This window comes from Falco rusticolus, chromosome 1 (assembly GCF_015220075.1).
Source record: "Falco rusticolus isolate bFalRus1 chromosome 1, bFalRus1.pri, whole genome shotgun sequence".
NCBI lineage: Eukaryota > Metazoa > Chordata > Aves > Falconiformes > Falconidae > Falco > Falco rusticolus.
In genome coordinates this window covers 76,188,813-76,212,143 of record NC_051187.1, presented here as the reverse complement: position 1 = coordinate 76,212,143, position 23,331 = coordinate 76,188,813, and the positions used below count along the sequence as shown (strand labels likewise).

Sequence of the window (23,331 nt, the reverse complement as noted above, 5' to 3'; positions counted from 1 at the left end):
AGTGCTCAGCACCACACCACAGCAACTTAGCCAAAGCCTCATTGTTAGAACATGGTAGTTCAGCAAAATCCTTCCTCCCACCTCAGTATGTCATATTATGCACAAAATGAGAAGCATCTATACATGCTCACCAGCCCTTTCTCTTGGTCAGAGAAATTGGTTAGTGCTCTTTTGATCGGCATAATCATTTGTCAGTTGTATTTGCCTTTTTCTGTTTACAGAATACTGAAACAAGACTGCTTACTGAAAGAAATAATAATGAAAAATCCCTTTACAACTGCCTTCGTTATAACTACTCAAGACAAGCATGATGGCAAAAAGAAGTTCTGATCATCTTACAGATTTACTCTCTGGTTTATTTCTGCTGTTATTTGTAGAGGATGTGGCAATATATCTTGATTTGGAGTCTAATGGTGAAATAGATGTAGCACACAAAATTGCATTTGGGTTTGAAAGCCCAGTTCATCAAGGCAGAATAAAACCAACATAGCACCCGGCTTAGGCTGGTGGAAACATGGACCTTGTGGACCCTGAGACACACAACCATTGCCCCTCAGGTGGTATTTTTCTGTAAATTTGGGATCTATTTGAAGATCATAGTCTTTAATAGAGAAATGGATTAAAACATTTTAGCTCAGACGAAGGATTGATTTCAACTTTTATTTCCCAAGCAATGCTAGGAACTAGGCAAGAATTACAATCCAGACAAAACCCATCCTGTTTGTTTTCAAACTTTCTCTGCAGGCACAGTCTGTATCCAGCGTTGCACCTGCCTGGTGGAGGAGTGTTTTTAAATTGAGAGTGCTCTTAACTAGTCGAAGGAAGACGTCCTGAAGTCAATTTAAGCCTAGGCTGTAGCTGCTGAGTTTCTGAGAATAGTGGCAGTTTTGCAGTGGTTCTTGATGTCAGCAGTACAGAGAAACCACTTTAAATAAAACAAGGTTTCAAGCAAATTTTAGTCAACAAAGTTAGCATCTGTGCTGGTTTGGGCTGGGGTAGAGTTAATTTTCTTCATAATAGCTAGAATGGGGCGATGTTTTGGGTTTGTGCTGGAAACAGTGCTGGTAACATGGGGATGTTTTAGTTGCTGCTGAGCAGTGCTCACACAGAGCCGAGCCCTTTTCTGCTCCTCACCCCACCTCACCAGCGAGTGAGCTGGGGGACACAAGGAGTTGGGAGGGGACACAGCCAGGACAGCTGGCCATACCTGACCCAAGAGATATCCCATCCCATGGGACGCCATGCTCAGCAGATAAAGCTGGGGGATGAAGGAGGAAGGGAGAGATGTTTGGATTGATGGTGTTTGTCTTCCGAGGTTACCATTACCCGTGCTGGAGCCCTGCTCTCCTGGGGATGGCTGAACCTGCCTGCCCAAGGCAAGTGGTGAATGAATCCCTTGCTTTGCTTTGCTTGCGTGCATGGCTTTTGCTTTACCTGTTAAATTGTCTTTATCTCGACCCATGAGTTTTCTTATTTTTACCTTTCTGATTCTCTCCCCCATCGCACTGGGGGTGGGGAGTGAGTGAGCGGCTGTGTGGGGCTGAGCTGCTGGCTGGGGTTAAACCATGACAACGTCATTGCTGTTCTGACAGCACCGTTATCAGGCACAAACACATTAGTCATAGCATCACACATAAACATGACTATTTTGCTAATACGTTGGTTGGGACACCTCATCATCCTGCCTGCTACTGAGGTTCCTTGATGTAATGGAGCCAGGAATACCTGCTCCACACTCTTCTTCTACAGATACTATGAGAGGAAAGTACCCCAATCCAGGGCTCTGAAAAAGACTGTGGTTCAAATCAGACTGAAATAATCCATACCCAGTTGCTAAGACTAGCTGCCTAAGTGCTAGGTAGATTAATTCAGCTGTATGTCCTTGGACGATTGTGCAATAGGTAAGGAAGTCTGAGAGTTCAGGGGTGTAGTCTCAAGCTGACTACACCAGCTCTCCAAACCAGGGTTGTGACAGGAACAGAGGATGAGCCTCATCTGTAGGACTATGACTAAGCCAAGTACATTGATGAGACATTGAAAGTAAGGCAGAACACATACGAGGCTTTAGAATACATTGTGCCAGCCTTGCTCTTAAATTAGTGTGTTCTAGCCTGTGCTTAACACAGGACTTTGAACCCCAAACCAAAGTGGAAGCATCGCTTTGCAGCAGCCTGTTGAAGAGGGAATAACGACCAAAACTGGCTAAAAGCAAAGGCCCAGGATTCTCTTTAAGTTCTGTCGTTATGTGGATGGGCTTCATTATATACTGAACAGTGAAATGGACAGTTAAAACTGAGATCATACTGGATGGTAGAATATCCTGAGGTTAATTACAGAGCTTTTTTTTTTGTTTTAAAGCTATCAAAACAACCATGAAGAAGGCAAAACAGAAGGGTTTATTGCTATCCAAGTGGTACAGAAGTACAGAAGATAATGCGCATGATGTATGGGTGTCAAACTCTTGTTGACCGAGTAGGGCAGCCAAGGAGCTCTGAAAATACCCTGCTGGCTCATAGCCACTGCCAGCCATAGATAAAAATAGGTCATGATAAATGTGGTGGTCTCCAACTGCCAGATATTAGAAATGGCCGTGTTAACATACAAAATATGAGCAGCGGTTAACGAGGCAGCATTCTTTGCTGGTAGGAACCACATTGAATCAACAATGTCTTAATAGTGTTGAAATGAAAATATGATTGGGAGACTATGAAACTGTGGTTTGGTGGCATCTCTTAATTTAGTGGTTTCCTTTAACAATTCCCTGAATACTGTACATCTCCTCATCGTGATTAAATAGAAAAGTAACCAGAAATATATGGAAAAACCCAAATTTTACTGCACCCACTTACAGCTCTGCTGCATAACTGAGTGCTTCCTTGATCAGGGACATGGCCTGAAAGCCACCATCCCTTTTATCAGTCATGACTTTCTTGTGTAGGGGACAAAGTTACAGGGTTTGTGGAATTTGAGGGTCCTGTTTGTGAGCCTCAGAGCAACATGGCACATGACAGTGTTTCACCGTGCAGTAAAGGAAACACATCTGTAATAATGAGTTTCAGGATAAAAGCCACCAAAGATTTTAAAGTAACTGAACTTCAAAAGGAAGAAAAGAAAATCTTCTTGCTTTATTCAATTTATACGTAAATACCATGAGATGTACCATAACAAATAGTTTCTCTTATACAAGGTATATTCACAGTGCAGTGATTATAGCATATTTTGGACAGCAGTATAGTCACTGCAGAAGGGCATTCAGGGCAGGTTGCAGAACAACACAGGAAAGAGGATGCACACCAAAGAGTGAGCCATGGCCGAGCTATGGCAATTTGAGAGGTAGCTTGGTGAACTGCAGTCACTATAGCACAGAGAGCCAGACCATGAACCATGCTGTATGGCCACAAAGATTTCATTACAGCATACTGAGTAGCAAGCCATTCACATTTAGACCACACAAACTGTTCTTAAGGTCCCTGGGAAAACTGTTCTGCACCTTTGGCACTGCCCAGGTACAAGCTCTAACAAACCTCTCCAGCAGTGAAGTCGTTTCTCCCTGCAGTGCTGGCAAGATGATCTAACCTCCAGCTTAGCTCTGAAAAAAATAACAAGGCGAAATAACCCTGGTACATAAACACATTCACATTTCAGATAGCTGCTTTTAGTATTCAGCAGCCCTGGGACAACTGCCATCAGCTTTGCTGTCAATACTCTTCACCTCTGTTCAGACCTTGGAAGCCAGGTTTTCCTTATATTTTCAGTTCTGATTTTTCTTCAGTTTTGATTTTTTAAAAAGTTTTAGAGCTGGCAAAAAACAAAACAAAACAAAACAAAAAACCAACACCAAAAAAACCCACTCCCATCTCCTCCAAGCAACCCCTCCTCCACCAGTTAGACAATAATTCTACATAATAATAATATATATTGCTTAATTTAAACCTAGTATTTCATTGTGCATAGGAGACTACTTTCTCTGGAAGATTTTCCAAGTGTGTGAATGAATTAATGCTAACAGTCCCTTTCCACAGGATCATAAACCTTTGTGGCATACCACTCTGGCTATGATGTGGGTAGCACTGACGATGGTTTCAGCGATCAGGCTCCACGCTGTGTGTAGTACTGTCTGTTTGGTCAAATGATTATTACCACCATGTACATTTTTTCTGTACCTTCTGCTATTTATGCATGGGCTACCTGAAGAAACGCTTTTGCTGGAGAATGTTGTTCAGTCCAGAAGATTTTTCAAAGTATGATAAAACATCTTCTATTATTTCTGGATATGGGGGGAAGAGTTGAAGACAGTCATCTAAAACGACATACCCTCCCAATCCATGGACTCCTTACAGTGTTTTGTTACGGACAAAACATTCAACAGCTGCTTGAAACCAACCTTTTTTCTTGTGTATTGTCCCGCTGACATACTTCTGACTGGAAACTCACATAATCCATCTTTCAGCAGCAAATTATCGTATTGTTTTCAGGTTTATAGTTATTTAGCCATATTTTGTTTATGACGTTTGACATTCAGAACTAAAAGGACAAGTAGACGGCGGATCCTCGTCCCGTTCTAGACTTTGCAGTTGTCCTAGTCTGTGGAGTTTGCTCATCTGCTCCACTGGATACAATAGTTGCAGTGGATTTGTCATCTTTCCCCCTTCATTCATTGCCAAAAAGAGTCAAGTGATTCATAAAGTGTAGACACAGCCTTAAGAAGCAAAGAAAACTCCAGTCAAGATAACTTTTACCTGTAAAGTCTATCTAAAATGAACTTTTACCCAAGAGACAACATCTAGCAGAGCCCAAGGGAACAGAGAGAAAAATGGGACACAGTTATAAATTCAAAGGGAAAGAGTGTCTCGGTACTAACATTGAAAGGAAAGTCTTCCTATGTTTGGATTCAATTCTCTTAGTTAAGTACTAGGCACAAAGTACTTGTTTAGAATACCAAAGGTGCCAAGTTCCACTGTAAACCAGGTTCTATGAAATCAGAAATGGCAAAGTTTTTTACCCCCTTAATCATTTAACTCCAGTATTTCCAAAAAGCTTTATTGCATTGTTCCTGCTGGACGGATGCTCTTTTGGCACAGTGACTAGCACACTGCTGCAATATTCAGATGTTATTCTGGGCTGTGCAGAAACCATCCTGTTTTCATTTCCTAAGCACATGTAGGATTTGGGATCTTCACGTAAGTCCTCTAGCAAAACCTGAGAATTAAAGATCTGCCTGAAATGTGCACAGAGATCTGTGCTCACAGACACATAAAGTCAAATTCTCAAGCTGACATGGCATAAACCATAAAAAGGTGGAAGTCACGAAGTGGTAGCTTTTTGTCTTTACACTTACACTTTAGTATGGTGGCTTACTAGTTATGTTTTAATGAACGATGTTCAGATCAGAGAGGCACCTGCTGGCTGAATGTCAAGCAGCAGGCATGGTAGGTATGGCCAGCTAACCTGGGTCATGCTTCTATGCATTTTCCCACAACCAGAGCTTTTTGTGTGCTTCCATGAGCTGGAATTTTGCACTAATGCTACAGCATTGCTTAAATCTGGGATGGAGCCTGCTGAAGTTTGCAATGAAAAAATTATCAACTGCTCCAAGAATTCCAAGGCCTAAATTCCCCTGCAGCTGGCAGAACTGCCTGGGAAGCACTCCCTGAGCATCTCAGCTCAAGAAATATGGGATGAACCTCCAGATAGAGACAAGCGCTATATAGTAAATGCACAGCTACAGCGGCCAGCTTTGCCATGACAATGTTCACTCTTAGGTTAAGCTAACTTGATATTTGGAGCTATGTCTTGTCATCTGACCTAATTGCTCTGTTGTTTTGACATAGGATATAAAATCCATGCCTTGATTCAAGCTCTGTGACACAAAATTGCCTTCACAACCCCAAGAACTGGAAAAAAAAATGACATAAACCGGAGACTGAGCAGCCTTGCAGAGGCACACAGAACCTTCACGTTTGCTGTTCTAGAAATGGTGTCCAAACTTACCCGGAATGGACAGCAAATTTACAAGCTTTTTAAAAAAAGTGTAAGCAACATAAAAATATATTGTGTACTTTTTAGAGAATTAATTTTGCACAAACAGAAAAAAAATAGTTAAGCCGATCATGTTTTGCAACACAATTGAAAAGCAGTAAGTGCAGCTCCAGGGACACCATAATATTTTCTCATCTCTACTGGTTTAATTTGTTTGAAATATAGGGCCCATGCACATTGTATGTACTGGCTTTACTAATCTACTGGATCTCCTGAATGATTTATAAGATCCAATTATGCTTTAACATTTAAAATGATATCACTATGAAACCACGTTTTCTGCTTTCAATAATATAGCAAAAATGTCTGTTACATGAAAGAAAACACTGAACCTGTATCGTGACACATCACTGTGGCTACAGCTGCTAAATATAAAGCAACAACAAAAGACTTTCTATAATTGTATTCGCACACTCTTGGATGAGTCTTGTCGACCGTACAGACCCCGAGCAGTTAATGTCTGCTAATGAACTCTTCACTCTGCACCACCTCTGATGCTTGTTTTCTCATTATCAAGCTTGTTTTCTTACATCTTCATTAAATATTAATAGGTAGAAGATTTATCCATTTATTGCTAGTAATTAGAATATTTTATTACTATGACCAGACCATCTCATGCCTTTATTTTTAAAATATTCTGCTATGATACCTCCTGTAAAAGCAAGCCTCTTAGCTTCAGCAGGAAGCTACATATCATGGGAAGTGAATTTTCCCTGCTATACATTTTCTAGAATGATGACTGCTACATAATATAAGATAGGTATCACTGTTTTACTATCTGCACCCTGATATTCTCTCTCACCATGATTTCAGTACCAATATGACCAACTTATGACTGAAGCCAGGTTCTCTAAAAGGTGAATTCAGGAGTCTGTAAGCTTGGTAACTGCAGTTGTGACCGTGGACTTTAGCATTTTACATCACCTCTGTGTGGCTTTTCCAAGCCTGTCCAGCTGATTGTAATGGAAGTTGTGCCTGCTTATGCAAGAGTTAAGTTAGGGCTTCTTTCCCTTGCTCACTTTATGTTTTAATGTAATTAAAAGACAAATAACTGCCTGGAAAAAGGAGCTTGCCTGAAATCTTCTACCTGCTCTCAGCAAATGTTGCCTGTTCTAATGGCCCTAGGAGCTGAAGTTGGTCCAAGCCCCTGGAGCTTGGTGTAAAACTATATGTAAAGGGACTTTATTGCCATTTTTCACTTCTACACTTCTTTCACTCAGTCTCTATATTGATATTCTCCATTTTTTGCTGCCCCTTTCTCCAGGCAATTTTAGTGTCATTAAACATAACAACAGAGTCCAGTACTTTCCTACTACATAAATATCTTTTTTCTTATTTTTGAGTGTTGTCTTTTGCAATAAAACATTTTTTTTTCTTTAAACCTTTTTCACGTGTAGTAAGATGCCATCCTCGGAACAGCAGCTTGTGTGCTTTCAGTACAGTGTGCTCCCCAGTACCTCATTTTGAGAGTCCCTCCCTCACAGCGAAAGTCTTGTTATAAACCACTTACCCATTCAGCAGAATTACATGATGAGTTTTCCTCAGCTGCTTCATTGGTGCATTCATTTCTCCCTTGATGTTCTACAACCTTGAGCATCCGTGCGTCCTGACGCCTTGCCGCTGGCGCAGGAACCTGTGCAGAACCTTAGCAAACCCCAAGGTACAGTCACTGCTTGCTTACTGCTCACTCCCAGCGTCACACTGGTGCTCTACCAGAGCCCTACAAAGCCCTGGACCGAGGAGTGCAGAGCTCTTGTATAGCTAGTCTTGACAGGCACTAGAACGGTATTCAGCTTGCAGATGGAATAAGCTGCCTTCTGGTTTCCGAATGCTCCTTCTGCTATGGGGAGCTGCTCAAAGCTTGTGCCACTGATCAAGACAGCTGATCAGCTCACCTACAGCGGGTCAGTGTGTACACTTGCCTGTGTCAACCCCAGTGACTGAAACAGGAGCTTAGGGACTTCACTTGTCTCAATTCCCCACCCCGCTTTTTCAATCTGCAAGTTGAATTGCATCTCAAGTCATAGACATTCCACCTATATCCCCGGCGGCTCCCAAGCCGAGTAAGCCTTACATTGCAACCATAATGCTCATGCTACAGTTACTTAAGAGGCTGCCTTATGTTATATGTCACAGATATGCACTCGCTGCCTGCAGATACACTACATTTGTACTTGTCCTTTACTCTTGCCATTCACTGTTTTTTCTTGTGACTTTTTCCACTCTTCATTTCAGGATTTTGCAAACACCCCAAATTTAATAATTAGTTTAAAAAATACACAGCTTAAAAAACATAGCTCACAATAAAGTCCCCAAGGCTGGGTCTTTCAGATGTCACTTCAGGTGTCACTACCAGGAGTAAGCCACTGATGCAGAGTTAAGTTATGGCTCCTCACTTTATCAGTCTGCTAAAAAATTATCAGAATTTATATACTTCAATACTCTAGCCAGGTCAAGATCTTCAGCCACAGTGATCACTCTCTCTGGAAAGACAAATACTGTAGATAATAGTGGCTGCAAGAACACTCAAACTAGCAGCTGTGCCTCTGAGCCCTCAGCTTGAGATGCCCCTAGCAGATCTGGACCCGGTGAGCAAAAGTTATACACTGAAATTCCTCTTAGTGATGCCTCTTAAATGCAGTTGTTCAGCCATCTCAAAACAGATATATAAGGTAGAGAGTACATGTTAATGGAAATATTGTCACTCACCAGAAAGTTTTGAGCGCTGTTTCTTTTTGTAGCAAAGATACAAGCTTCCCACTGCTACTACAAAAGGAATGATGGCCCATGTTGCCAAATCTCCTTTCAATGAGTCGTTTTGCTGATTGACTGTACACCAAGCAAAAATGAATTCCAAATAAAATATAAGATTAAATGCTGTTTGTTATATTACAATATAATAAAGGAAAACAGCATGCCATACGATAAAAGGACACAAGTTATTATGCACAATATGATAAAAGAGCAATCCAAGTGAAGCATCAAATCATTACCGCAAAGTGTTACAGAGACTAGGAAAAGGAGGCATCACCATTTACCACCTTAACATCACCCAGGCCCACACTTGGGCTGGGAAGCCCCATTGCAGCTGGTGCCAGGAGCTCTCAGTAACTGGGAAAATTCCTATGTGGTGTGTCCACCCGTAGGTGAGGCTTCTGGCACAGTCCCAGAGCTTGCCCGCCTTTATACTCAGTAAAAACAAATACAGTTTACACACCTAGTGTATGTAAACTTTTACATCTAGGCTAAGTGCAGGCATGTGCTGTCTCATGATTCATAAGGTTCACGCACACCAGGGACGCTGGCCAGACGCCCGAACATGGTGGAGGTGCCCTCAGGACAGAGCTGCACATGATATTCAGTGTCTGGATGGTCCTGCCCATATCTTGTTCATCTGGGGGGCTCAGGACAAACACCACCTGCTCATTCAAGTTGTCCTTGAGCTCCCTGAGCTCCCTGTCCAAGTTAAATGATTCCTTATGAAAGACAAAGATTTTTCACAAGCAGTAATCAATTTAATAAATTTTCACCCCATGAGTGAGCTTCTGCAATGACATATTTTAAATAAAGCGATGTACTATTCAAAGATAAAACAGAAGAACAGCAGCGAGGTGGGGGTGGGGGGTGGAGAAGAACAAAACATTAAAAATTCAGAAGTGAATCAGTCCATCTCCTCACCCAAGTGCAAGGTCATCTATACCATCCCTGAGGGATGCATGCCTGATGAACAGTAACATCAATCCCTCCTATAGCTCCCGCAGTTTGACATTTTCCCCCTGCAGTGTCTAATGTGAGTCTTTTCTGCTTGGATTTTAAGGCTATTACTACTTGACCAAGTAAGAGATCAGATCACCTAACTTATTTCAGAAGCTTAGATTATCTTAACCCTCTAACAGCTTTTTAAATTAATTTCCCACTGTTTTGGGCACTAGTTCATTCGTTCTCTGACACTGATGTTTTCTAAATCTTTGATGATTTTTGTACCTCCCTTTGGACTTCCAGTATAAAACTGTGCCCAAATGGACTGTGCCAGATGAACAGGCAGGTTACTCCTCTGACTTGACCAGTCAATATATGAAACATAATATTTCAAAATGTCAGAGCTAGTCCCCTAGACTTTCTGTACAGTTGAATGGCAGAAAAAGAGGCAGAGATCAGCATCCTGAAGAAGTGATGCATAGTGTCTTGAGGTGAAACATACCTCACCCCTTCTGCTGAAAAATTGCTTGAATGCTCATTGTATTAATGCTTTTCAATACTTAATTCAGAATTCGGACCTTAAACTGCTCCCCTGTAAAGGTTAACATATGACTATAATAAAATAAGAGGACACCAGCCTATGTAAAACATTTTGTTACAACAAGTTTACAGACACAAATCCTTTTAAATGTAGAGCCCATACTGCTCTGTCTTCCATACTGATTTACCTCCCACTTTTTATTAAGAACTTGTAATAAACCCCCAAAATGATTAGTAAAGGGTACATATCCCTGAACAGAGTAGCCATGTGACTGTTCCAGCTGCTCCCTACCACATTGTCTCACATCTAGCCTACCCAATCCCTTCTGAGAAGGAATTGTGTTTGGGGCTGTACTTGTATATTTGTACATATTTTCACTATAATTGTGAAATACACACCTGATGCACAGCTTGTTTTGTAAACCTTAACTAATCGTTCGTATTAGCAAACCCTTATAGAAGAAAACAAACACTACGCTGGGGACATTAAAGCAAAGAGCTTAAATCACTTGTCATTCAAAGATGTTCAGGTCCTCTCTGTGTCTCATTCACCCTGAGATCCACAGCGTTGAGGGAGGAATGTGGGAGAGGGAGGAAATGTATAAAATTGTTCAAACTGAAGCATCTTTATGAAGACAAATGAAATGGCAAGCACTCTTGCTAGCTTACCTTTCTCGTCAACAATCACTGTTGTCCCATTTCCATACACTTTCTTACAAAAAGGTATTTCAATAATTATCTGACAGTAGTAAAATCCAGTGTCATTCACATTGGCAGATTTTATCATTAGCACATCCTTGCTTTCACGGGTGATGTTGGATACATAGAAAATTTTTGATGATAGAGTTTTGGTGATGTTCTCTTTGTCAACAAGATACCAGCTTACTCTATACCTCTCAATTGATTTTTCCCAAATACAGGCAATTTCAGTGTAGTCTCCAACTGACAGATGTACTTTCGTCGGTGTTTGGATGACTGTTAAATTATTGTGACCTGTAGCTAGTGGAGAAATACACATACATTTAAAAGCTAAAGCATCAAAGAGGTGACATTACAGCTGTAATGTCTGCAATCACAGTATTTAAAATAATGTTAATACCATAAAACCATTATGAGATTAATTTCTATGAGTAGTTACTCCCCAGTTCTCCTCTGAACAATGGCAATTACTTTCTGGCTGAAGGAAATGTTTAATCTGCTGTGTTAAAACCCTCCATCATTGTTTGTGTGCAATAAATGAAGATTTTCTTTGTACTCACTGATATACTTAGGGGTTTTTTTCAACAAAAAGCTTTTATACTAGAGGTTGAGTTTGAAGCATATTAAATACTTTATCTGCCAGATAAAGAATGACCAAAAGGAGGCATTCAGAATGATTCATCAGTGAATAGTGGAAGGTTATCAAGCTGAAAGGAAAATCCACTACCATTTTTGTCTCCACGTGGGAGTTCTTGTCCCGCACTACTTCTAATCAGTGACAAATGTGCAGCATTTTGAAGGTGGGCTCTTTAATGCTGCTCAAACGTCTTTCATTAAGTTTTTGCTGACAAGTAGTTTATAGCATCAAATTTGTCTCTGTAATTTAATAAGTACGCAATGTGCCACGCAGACCACAGTTGCCTCACCAGGTCTGTTGCCTGACAAGGCTGACATGGACAGTAACAGAGGAAATAAAACTTCTTCCTCTTTCCTGCTTCGAATCTCTTTGTCACTCACTGTCCACACACAAAGTGATCTACATCAGATACTGTGCAGTACTGCACAAAATTATTTTCTTCTGAAGTGAAACTACTGTGTGAATATCAGATAACTTTCTTTAATGTAATGACTTGGATGCTCATCACAAAAGTGCTAATCCTATAAAATCTATTCCCATGACTGCTGAGACCGTTAGTTTCATATGCTGCATGAAGAATTATAATTTCTTTTTTTCTAGCATTTATACTATTAAGTGAAGATCTACTCATGATGAGAGTATCACTGCATGACTTTCTTCCAAATTTTATCCTATTTATAACTCTGGCACATTTCACACCAACATGTAAGTAATGGGATGATTTTGCCCCTCTCTAGTCCTAAAATGGCATCTGATTGGTTTTATCAGAATTATGCAAATAAATATTTTTCCTTTGCCTTTAGAAAAAGCCACATCTTTATCACACCTACAGGAGTTAGGCAGCTCCATTTTTTCCCACTGTGCAGTGCTCAACAACTTGCAGAGAACAATATGGACAGTATCGGGGTGATATAAAGAGCAGAAAAAATAAGGGAAAGAGTTGATATAGCGTGTAAATGACAACTTAGAAGCTGTTCACATATCAAAGAATTGATCACAAATTTCAGGTTTTCTGTTCTTCCGGTTTGTCATTTAAAATACAGTTGTGCTATAGGCTATGCTACATTTCTGTCTCATGACTTTACTGGCTTTCTGAAAAATACCACTGAAAAAATCCTTTTCCACTTGTTTAATCTTTTCATCTTGCCCTCCTCAACATTTTAAAATTCTACATTCAGTGTTTGCCACAACAAATATTTCAGTCTGAAGGGCTAAGAAAAACAGTGCTTGTATTCACCTAACACCATTTTCTGTGTTGAAGTGTACGATTTGTTCCTCTACACTTCTTCTACCACTATCTATTTATGAAAAGGCTTTCTGATTCCCCATGCATTTTAATTTTGATTTCAGCATTATGAAAATATAGCTAACATTATCCTTGTCTCACACACAAGCCTATTTGAGGCAGATACACTGTGAGAAGTTTTTTTTAAATCCATCTCAGGAATTACACTTGACTAACTACAAACAAAAGAACAAAAATAAACAGCACTTACCTAAGCAGCCAAAACACATCGTTAAAAGAAGTTTCAGTGAAATTACGATCATCATGCAAGGTTATTAGCACTTGCATCAGGGTGTCTTTGTTGAAGATCAGCAAAGCAACAAATGAAAGCATGACAGATTTGTAATTAACTTCCTCTTCCCTCATGTGGTGAGGATGACAGAAATGTATATGCAACCCAAATTTTCCTACTCTCTGAAATTACCATCAAATGTAATGTTTTAAGACATAGATGTGTCTGTTTTAAGAGCCCAGATATTCTGTCTGAAAGCAGAAAATTTCTTTGAATTTTAAATTGTGTCCTATCTGGTTACCTTTCAGCACTAGATTCGCCTCTCTTCTGATGACATAAAGAACTGCTTTTCCATACTTGTAGTGGTGTCATGTGAATGTTTGCCATTGCACTTCTGCAACCCTTCATTTAAAGGCATTTTATGAAGATAAGATTTCTTTAGCTACTGTGTACACGCTTGTCAGCAGCCTTTTTCAGCCAACCTGATGAATCTTATGGAAAGCCAAAAAGACTTCAGATAAGTCTCTTTAGCTTTGGATAGGTTACACTGATACCAAGTCTTGCTCCTATCTTATCACACATTTCATTGTTATCTTGCCGAAATCTTGCCTTAATTCTTCCATCCTGTGAAAAGTACTTTCCTACTTTTGCCTTAACAGCAGCACAGCTCTATTGGCAGGGGCAATGGGGGAAGGCTGAATTTGAAGATCACACTCGCAGTGGCCCCAGCATCAGTGGGAAGCAATCCGGGATGCTACGCTGTAATATGCAAAGCATCTCGCTATCACCTCTATGGGTGCAGTTACATTAATGCAGTACCAGTGCCTTGTGTATTAATTAAGGCTTGTTTCACTAAGATTATAAGCATAGGAATGTAAAACAAATAATTTATACTTAAGCATTCATGTTATTTTTGGTACTACCAATCAAAGATGTAGAAGAAATGAAGTATGCATGTGTAAATTCAAGGGAAAAAAATAGTTTCTCTTGTATTTAAAAATCTACATTTATGCATTTAGTATTGAGTTACACAGCTGGCAGCTCCAGCTTGCAGAGTATTTTGTCTAGAAACTAGGTGAAGCTATTTGAATAGTGCTGATCGCAGCTTATATTTACTCTGAAAGATGCTTTGGTTCTAATCCAAATCATCTACTGTCAAGAGATAAAATGAACTAGCAGACAGGAAAAGGCATTGGGAAAAAGGTTTATTTTTAGCCCTGGTTACTTCATTGCACCGTTTGACAACACAACCCCACAAATTCTCATCACGGTACTACTTAGTGGGTGGAAAAACACGGTGACAAAATTTCTTAAGCCAGCTTTGCTGCCAGGGTAAATGCATCACATGCAACAACCGTGTTGGCCAGGAAAGCATCTACAACAGAAAGATGAAAGATTCTTTCAAGTTTTCTTTTCTTTCTGCAACTTAATCTTAGTTAACCTTGGCAACTGCACCCATGAATTTGGATTCTGTAAATGTGTAAATTTTACCCACCCGTGTGCTGGAGATGCTCAGTGCAGAGGTGCTCTGTTCCTGGAGAGGCAGTGATAGCCAGGCTCCTGGATGCTTTGCACAAATCCGTCTTCCCAAAACTTTTCTCCATGGCATTCAAGGAACACCAGTGGAGACATACCGAAAAATACATTTGAAAGTTTTAAAGAGAGGGCCTAAACCCCCTCCCTCCTCCTTACCCATACGTCAGACTTGCTTGAGAGCTTGTAACACAAGTATTAATGAGACAGCAGCATTTTTGAGGTGTTACTGTCAGCTGGGAAATTTATTAATCTACAGCAGCATTGAGGAGAGTGTGTGTGAAACCAAAGGTAGTCAAGCGAGCTTGTAATTCTGCTGCATTGGAATAAGAAGATGGAGCATAAGCTGTTTACATTTCTTTGTTATGAGGAATTAATCTGAAATTTTAAAACTTGAAACGAAATTCTGAATCACTAAGTCAAGGACATGTTATCAGATTCTTTAAAAAAAAAAAGTTTTAAGTCAGATTTGCCTTTTCAAGATCTTCAAATCATAACAAGCACTTGCTAAAAGAAAGTTCTGGTGAAAACGGAAATTTGTCTTGTTGTGCTTAACTGATGAATCTTTCCCTCTTCCGACTCAAAGACAAGGTGGAAAGCATGCTATCACTTGGGGTTTTACACAGTACTTAACTTCCATGTAACAGACCTCATAACTTCTCATGACTGTCAGTGGTGTTCTATATGTTCTGTATGACACATGCACATTACTAATTTTGTCCAGCTATGACCCAAACAAAACCACTAAAACCTAAATCTGATATTAACTGTAGGACTCTTCTGGCACACTTATTTGTTAGCACAGAAAAAGCATGCCTAATTTATTTTTCAACTGTGAATAACAAATTATGTCTCAGTAGGAAAAACAGTTCCACAGCACAAATGGACTGACAAAACAAATATGGCAATTGTGGATACTGTAATTAATTTTTAAATTATTTTTAAAAGTGCAAGTGATTTTTTTACTTAAGTGATTAAAGAAAGTGATCTGCAAAAATTTCCTTTCAAAAGAGCATCAATGCATTTCTTGCACAATAGGAAAAAAAAAAAAGCGGTCAGGGTACTGGCATCAAAACATTAATCAGCATGAATTTCTCAAGATAAATGCTAGCATGAATCTATTTTCTTGAGCTTGAATTTAGGTTTGCACCTGGTTTAATGTATAACAAAGGTTAGGCATTAGCTTTTCCTAGAAAGGAAAAAAAACTAATGGGAACATTGTTTCTTTTGTGAGTCCAAGTAACTAACATGTACGTTTCAGCCATGTGGATGCAACTAGAAGTGTTTGAAATAGAACAGGGCAATGAGAAGGGCAGTGCAATGTAACAACCACAACCCTGCATTTGCCAAGCAGGGACAAAACCTGGTGTCTCCAGTGGCCGGCAGTAGCTTCCTTGCTGCCTTGTATCTGGGGTTTGCGTTTCTGCTACCCAAGCCACACCAGATGCCAGCAGACCACAAAGCCCACAGAGAAAACATGAAAAAGTGGCCCTGGGCACTGGAAAAGAAGGCAGTAAAACAGAGTTTACTAAGTTACACTCTTTGTCCTGAGACACAAATAGGACTCCACCAGCTGTTGAGGACATCCGTGATTCTATTACTCAAAATTACATAGAATGATGGAACAAATATAATTTGGCTTTCCAGACAAAATGAACCAACAAGACCCAGAAGAGCAGCATCTTGGAGGGTCTTCAGCCAGAAGCTGTGGACAAAATAAGTTGCTATCAGAAGATTCTGCATTTCAGACTTCTACCAGTTTCACTCTGACTGCTTGTCACATCCTCTTTCCCAGACACCCAAGTGCCCTTCTATCTTCTCCTGGCTCTGCCACTGCTACTTCCTTAACTCCAACCAAAATTAAAACCAGAACTTACTTACCCTAGCACAAATATGCTGAATGCATGTATGACTTTTTCCTCTGCTTATAACATACATCCATCTTCTTTTCTTTCATGTGTCCCACCTGATGTATTTTTTTCTTTAAGTACAGAGTGGCCTGATTTCTATCAAGTCTTGATGTAGTACCACAATATTTCTCCTCACCATCTTGACACATGTGAAGGAAGAAAAAGGATGATTACTAAACAGGTCCCTCTACAGAGATTCAAATGCCTGCAGGCTTCCATTTGCTCAGGTTGAGATTTCTCAGGAAAAAGAACGTATAAAATATGCAACAACATCTTCTTCTAATAGGAATGCCATGCTTTTGACAGACCACAGTCCTAGATGCCTCTGGTGCAATACAAGATTTGACTCTGGCAAATTATTCCCTGATGGCCAATTGCACTGAAATAACTCCAGATAAAATATTCTGTGGTGGTTTTTTTTTGTTTTGGTTTGGTTTTAATCAGAAAGTCTCCACAAATTGAAGTAGATACCCCTCACCCCTCCCACCCCCCACCCCCCCAGATAAATCAGCTGGTAATGAGGTATTCCTGTTTATACTATCCTGCATATGGAAGGTTTTTGTAGAACTCCTTCCAACACAGCCTGCTAGAAACATATCCACCCGACATCTGGGAAAGCAGCACCCAGAGTTAGCAGCTGTAGGATCCTTCACTGCTTGGCCAGGATTGACCATGAAATTGCCCCCTGAAGATACAGTTCAATTTTTATAACCTACCAGCAAGTGTATTAGTGCATACCACTTCAGTCACAAAAAGATGAATTGTAATCATAGCCCTGTGTAACCTACGCAGCATACCCATTATACTACATGGCATAGCCAAGCAGGGAGTAAGAACAAAGGTACAAGCAAGGAAAATGACTTAGCTGAACTCATTTCATTTCCCAAATAAATACACAAAACAAAATGAAAAATAATGGCCATCACACTTTACTGCGTGATAGTTACAGTGCTGTATACTTCCCCTTTGGGCTTAATGTTTCAGGAAAATGGCTTTCACTGCAGCAGGGCAGGTTACATTAGCATATCACTAAATATTTATAGTGAAGTATGAAAAACAACCAAGAGAAAATATGAAACAACCTTTCCTCATCCGGTAACTGAATGTGGCAGTTTCTGCAGTGATTTTAATGAGATGCAGCCAGTTAGTATACACAGGCTGTCTACACAGAAGAACTGACCACCAGCGCAGCTCTTCCAGCGTAACTATTTCACTATAGCTACTCTGGAAGAGCCCTTTTCACTCTGCTTCCTTCCTTCTTGAACAGTGCCTCCACATGGAGGAAATTATAGCATTATTGAAGCAATCACTTTAAAACCACCCACAGCAAGCATGGAAATGTTCAATATGCTTGCACTGCAACACCAAGGTAATTTTTGCATTGAACACATTCCAGGAAAAAAAAAAAAAAAAAAGAGTTGTAAATAACTAACCAACAAAAATACCCACAACTCAGGCCAACAGTTTAATTAAATTTAGAGTTTATTCCAAAATGACTATTTCTTTCATTAACAGCAGTAGAATTTTTTCAAGAATATCACTTATATCTTGAAACAAAAATTGGAAGCTAATATATATTCACTCCTGAAATATAATGTCAAACTTTATCGACCATGAAAATATACAAAGAAAGTCCTTATTTCCTTTGGGTGAACAGTTACTGTACAGTTTTCTGAGGTGTCTGTGCTGCTGGGGAATCCTGTAAAACACAAAAACATTGTATTAAAGAAGCTTTGCTCAAATTTATGTATTATTCTGTCTTAACAGTTTTAACTTATCCCTTCCTTAAAAGCTGGTGTTTGAGCAGATTCTCCTCCTTAAAGCTGTAAGTAGTGTGGAGCCACGTAGCCATTCATAATATTAAAATAATCAACAATCCATCTACTTTACGTACGCTGACACACAGAAAACATGAAACTACTCCCCAGTCATGCACCTTTTCTTCATCATGAGTAAACAGCAAGTAAGTTCCTAGCTGCAGGTCAAGCAGAGCTCTAAACTCTCACCTAGCCCGGCCCACAAACCTCTGCAATCTTTTTACCAAGGCACATATATGGATGCAAGTGACAGTAAGGACAACGTCCAAGCAACTAACTGGAATTGGAAATGAAATGAGGTCACCCACAGCATTAGACTTGAGTGTCAGCCCTAACTTGAATCTTATCCACACAGTCCTTTAAGCTGATTACAGTGGGGATTTTTAACTGCAGCTGTTTTTCTGCAGCACAGGCTTAAGCTTAGATTAACACAACTCATCAGCATCTAACAAAATCCATCTATGTCAAAGTGTGAATTCATAAAGTAGCCACTTCTATCTGGACAGGATGACTCCAGAAAGATTGCAAGATTTCTAACACTTCTAGGCAAAAGAAGCCATCAGAGAAATATAGCAGTCTAGTGCTTGCAGGGAATCTTCCCTAAATGCTCCAACTTGCAGGTTGCCACATAACAGCTCTGTCATATAGAACAACAATACATTTTTAATCTTGCAAATATTTTTATATTTTTAATTAGACTATTCATCAAGCTTCAACAACACTATGGACACCAACTACCTTATTCCACCTACCTTTGCTTCCTTTGCTTGGATATTGTTCAGTCTTCCATTTCCACCGCTTCATAGTGTTTACATCCCACGTGCCTGTGAGTGATCTCTCTTCCACTGCCATCACTGATCCTAATCCCTTTAGCAAAGACTTCGAGTAAAGAAAACACAAGGAATCAAACCACACTTTACTGAGAATAGCATCACACTCAACAGTCTAGTACACAGACCAGAGTAGAACTTTCATCTCTAGCATTGATCTGTTAAGCAAAGTAGTAGAGACTTTAAAAATCTGTTAGGTCATGCAACACAATGGCAACTTCAGATTCATCAGGCTTCAAACTAAGAAGCTGAGGTGCTGAGAGCACCTCTTCTAGCAAAGTTCACAACCTACTAATTTCTCCATTCAAAAGCTGAAACTCATGCTACAGTTTTCTAGCCAAAAGAGAACCCTGCACCTTGTTCCCCCTGCTTCTGTCATCGCAATCAAAAGTTCATATTTTAAAATACACCCCCACCCCCCCCCGCCATGCATTATAAAATAATCTACTTCTACATGAAAGGTCAAATAAACGAGAAACTGAAAATACACAGTACATAATGAAAGTGACCAAAGTTTCAACAACTCTCTGAAATAAACTATAGAGGAAAGAAATGGTTGTTTGCTTTAATCCTATCCACATTTCATTAACTATACATACAACTTGCAATAAGTAAAGAAACAGAAAAACAGAATCCCCCTCTCTGCACTGGTTAAGGTACTGCAGGAAGTGTTATACAACCAAGAGCTCAACAGAATGAATCTTATCGATATTTATGCAGAGCTTCATGCTGTGCCTATGGCAACTTCATCTGAAGTAATGGCTTCTGTGTTGCAAAGCTGAGTAAAAATAAGACCTGCTTCCCTCTGAGGTTAAAGTTATACTAGTATTTTTGTATCTTTTTGAGTCTTTAGCAAACAAAGATGTTTCATTCCAGAACCAGTTCTCTGTCTGGAACAAAACCACCTCAAGTGGTATTCTGTCTCAAAGGATCAGATTTACCTTCAAATTTACCATCACGGGCTGAGACAGCACAGGATCCTCTCCAACTTCATACAAATGCCTAATTCTTATCAGGACACGACTGAAGTCTGCGTCACCTTGCTTCTGTTTACCTTTAAGAGAAAACAAAATGCAAACATTTTCTTACTTTAAAAATAAAATCAACTTTTAAACTTTTTTTTTAAGCTTCACACTCTCTAATTTGAACTTATTTCTCATTTTTTTAAATTAGCAAGAGGACTAACATCAAGAAGTACCCAGCTCCCAGTGTTGACAGGAATGACACTAAAAGGCATTGGTGAACTCATGCAGGAGAAATATTTCACTATCTGAGTAGAGAAATCATACAGTACAATTAACTTTCTTGATAGAGGAATTTAACACTTCGAATAAATAGAAGCACTAGCCACAGAAGATAGATAGAAAAGAAAGCCGGCTTCTTTAAGTGTAACATCCAGACACCCTTTTGAAGGCGCTTACCCATGCGGATGCTGTGGACCTGTTCTGCATGATTAGAGCTGTACCTCCACCCTGGAATGCTCAGAGTTTGGAGATGAAGATTAGGTGGGACAGTTACAGGTGAACCGTGGACTGAATTCTGAAGTTGTCTGGATAGCTTTGGTTTATCTCCTACATGCAAAATGAAACAAAGCAAACATCAAACACTGATCACACAGACAAGCCTGGCTAGGGTACTGTGGAAGGGTAAAGAGATTTTTGTTTGCTTTGCAAAGGCAGATGCAAAGCAGATGCTATGCTTTCTCCTCCAAGGCCTTCTGAGATACAAAGGAGAAAGCAGCACAATTTTAACTGCTGGAGAAGTGTATTAGAGCTCTCCATAAAGTAAATTTCACTGCAGCTTGAAGTTGCTGTTCCACGACGAGGCTTTAGTTTTAGTTAATAAGTCAAACAAATATTTTTAAAAGAATGACTCAGAAATGGTCATTAAGGACCCAGCATCCAGGAAGCTGATATACAGTGCACTAGTTACTTTGCACTAATCCCGTGTGGACACTTTGTTCTCATTAGATGCTTTAAAATTTATTCTTTTCTGAAAGTAGAGATAATTACATAACAAGAGAAACATTTCATACACTTGGACAACATCATCTTTGAAATTAATGCAAATTAATTAGCAGGCTCTAAACCTGCCTCCTAACTCACTGTATACTAACTTTGCCACATAGGACGCTTGAAGTCTGCATTTACAAAATTAATAACATAAATCAAAGCAACGTAAATAAGCCATTCAGATCCTAAAGACAGCACAGGAGATGGAATGAGTTACCTGATAATGCTCCAAACATTGCTACTGGCCTGTGTTCTAATGCCAGTCCACTTGTCCGATACAAAATATTGGTGAGAGCCTTGGTTCCTAAAATAAGCCAAATCACAGGGCGAACAACTGAAGAATCATTCAAAGTGAGATTGTAATTCAGGTCCCACTGAAGGTTGTTCCATAGTCTCCTGTGAAGCATCACCTGTATTGGGAAGGTAAATGTCACAGGAGTAATCAGCCACCATGCTTTATTTATATTATCAGCAGCCATGAAATTATGCTCTCCTAGAGGGAAAAAAAACCAGTTACCTCCACTTGTCCATTTCCTTGACTTGAGACACCATGAGCTCTCTCTGCAAGCAGTACCAGCCTTGTGGTATCATCTTCAATGTAGGCAGTCTGGACCATAGGATAATAGTTCTGAAAACATACACACAGTAAACCATGCAGTGATAATATTAACCTAGGTAACAGTAATGGAGAACGAAGGTAAGACACAACAGACTTTGGATTCCGCCTTTGTGCCTACCCGAGCCACTGTGTTATTCACATATGCCTTGAATGGTCTTTTCTGGATCTGATATCCATTGCTGTCAGTGTAGAGTAGCTGCTTGGTGTTCAAATTCGTGCTCGTTCTTAGAACTGCTTCACGATTTAATTCCAAAGGCCCAGCGCTGTATTCTTGCTCTATCCTATGGCAAAGCAACTTTCCATCATAGCCTTCTGGTACTGTATACATCCTGGTATACACTGCATATATGTAATCCTGAGAAGTAACATTACTATAAAAATGAGAAGAAAGATATGCAGAGTTTATAAAGTGGAGCACTTGATTAGTTATGTCAAGACTTGCAAGTCATTCACAATGTCATCATACACAGACAACTTTTTTGCCTGTTTTCTATATATTTTATGTAAATATGCAATTATTTTTAATTTTAACTTAATTTTCAGATGTACAGATATTCAACTGGAGTGATATCCTACAATTTTCTTTAGTGTTGCAAGTGTAAAGAGGCCTTTTCATTTGATTAGAGAGGCTGTGCTTTTCTCAAAGTTAACAACAAATTTTGAAGTAATTATGACTCCCTAAGGGACACATTTACTTGTACAGAATACATGTATTTTTTCAATGGGGGGAATATTCATTTTGATTGCAGAATTTCACTGTTTTCCAAAGGTCCTTCTCAACTACAATCCTTGTACAATGCCATGTAAAAGAAAAGACTTCAATCAAATAACCAGATTTTAAAGAGGGTGAAGGGGTTATAGGCTGTTATAATTTTAACAGTAAGAAGTAGCTAGTTCATCAGGGGTCAGAGTGATGTGTAGGACTCATTTCTCCTTTCTCTAATTTGTTTGTAAGAAAGATATTCACAGTTATAAAAATGAACCCATTTTGTCCAAATTCCACCCATGTAAGATGATAGCTGCAATTTTCATTGAATTGTAACAAACGAGGGTCCCAACAGAAGCTGCAGTACAAAATGACCCACAGAAGGTAACTGAACGATCTTCACCTCCCTTCCTGCACCAATATGCGCTATTTAAAGGAGGTGCTTCCTCAGCACTGCATTTAGCAGATGCATGCTAGTTCTTTTGTCCAAGTCCTAAACAGTGAGCTCTGCGAAGTGCTCCAGTGAAGTGAAGCTGTAATGGTGTTGTACCTGTAGAAATACTGCCGTATCTCTGTCATCAAGTTTCCAGAAACTATTTCCAATCCCACTGCTTGTGATACTGGAACAGCTGAAGCATTTGGGGCAAATAAGTAGTTATCTGAAATGGGTCCTTTCATCACATCTCCATTCACATGGTACTCAAGGAACTCCTGAGTCAACTGGACAGTCTGGTTAGTCTCCCTGAGAATCCACAACAGAGGAAAAATGATAT

General features: G+C 39.7%; 2 protein-coding genes across 3 annotated transcripts in view; both read right to left on the bottom strand.

Moving 5' to 3' along the window:
• Positions 1-3,110: 3,110 nt before the first annotated feature.
• Positions 3,111-13,221, bottom strand: LOC119146925. Its single transcript, XM_037385306.1, has 5 exons — positions 13,111-13,221; positions 10,948-11,277; positions 8,749-8,868; positions 7,550-7,683; positions 3,111-4,699 (listed from the first exon to the last, which is right to left on the bottom strand). Exons 1-5 carry the CDS (start codon positions 13,163-13,165, stop codon positions 4,655-4,657), a joined length of 684 nt encoding a protein of 227 aa, XP_037241203.1. The 5' UTR covers positions 13,166-13,221; the 3' UTR covers positions 3,111-4,654.
• Positions 13,222-18,038: 4,817 nt separating this feature from the next.
• The window catches only part of MAN2B2 (mannosidase alpha class 2B member 2), a 31,277-nt gene continuing 25,984 nt past the window's right edge, over positions 18,039-23,331 (bottom strand). Inside the window, exons 12-19 of one of the 2 annotated variants that reach the window (XM_037385286.1) lie at positions 23,109-23,300; positions 21,971-22,223; positions 21,751-21,861; positions 21,451-21,643; positions 20,643-20,792; positions 20,163-20,275; positions 19,144-19,270; positions 18,039-18,273 (exon numbers count right to left, since the gene is read on the bottom strand). In XM_037385286.1, the coding sequence (XP_037241183.1) occupies positions 18,179-18,273; positions 19,144-19,270; positions 20,163-20,275; positions 20,643-20,792; positions 21,451-21,643; positions 21,751-21,861; positions 21,971-22,223; positions 23,109-23,300 (1,234 nt within the window). In that variant the 3' untranslated portion in view covers positions 18,039-18,178. The remainder of the gene's footprint in view (positions 18,274-19,143; positions 19,271-20,162; positions 20,276-20,642; positions 20,793-21,450; positions 21,644-21,750; positions 21,862-21,970; positions 22,224-23,108; positions 23,301-23,331) is intronic. The other variant, XM_037385293.1, reaches the window with a different exon arrangement.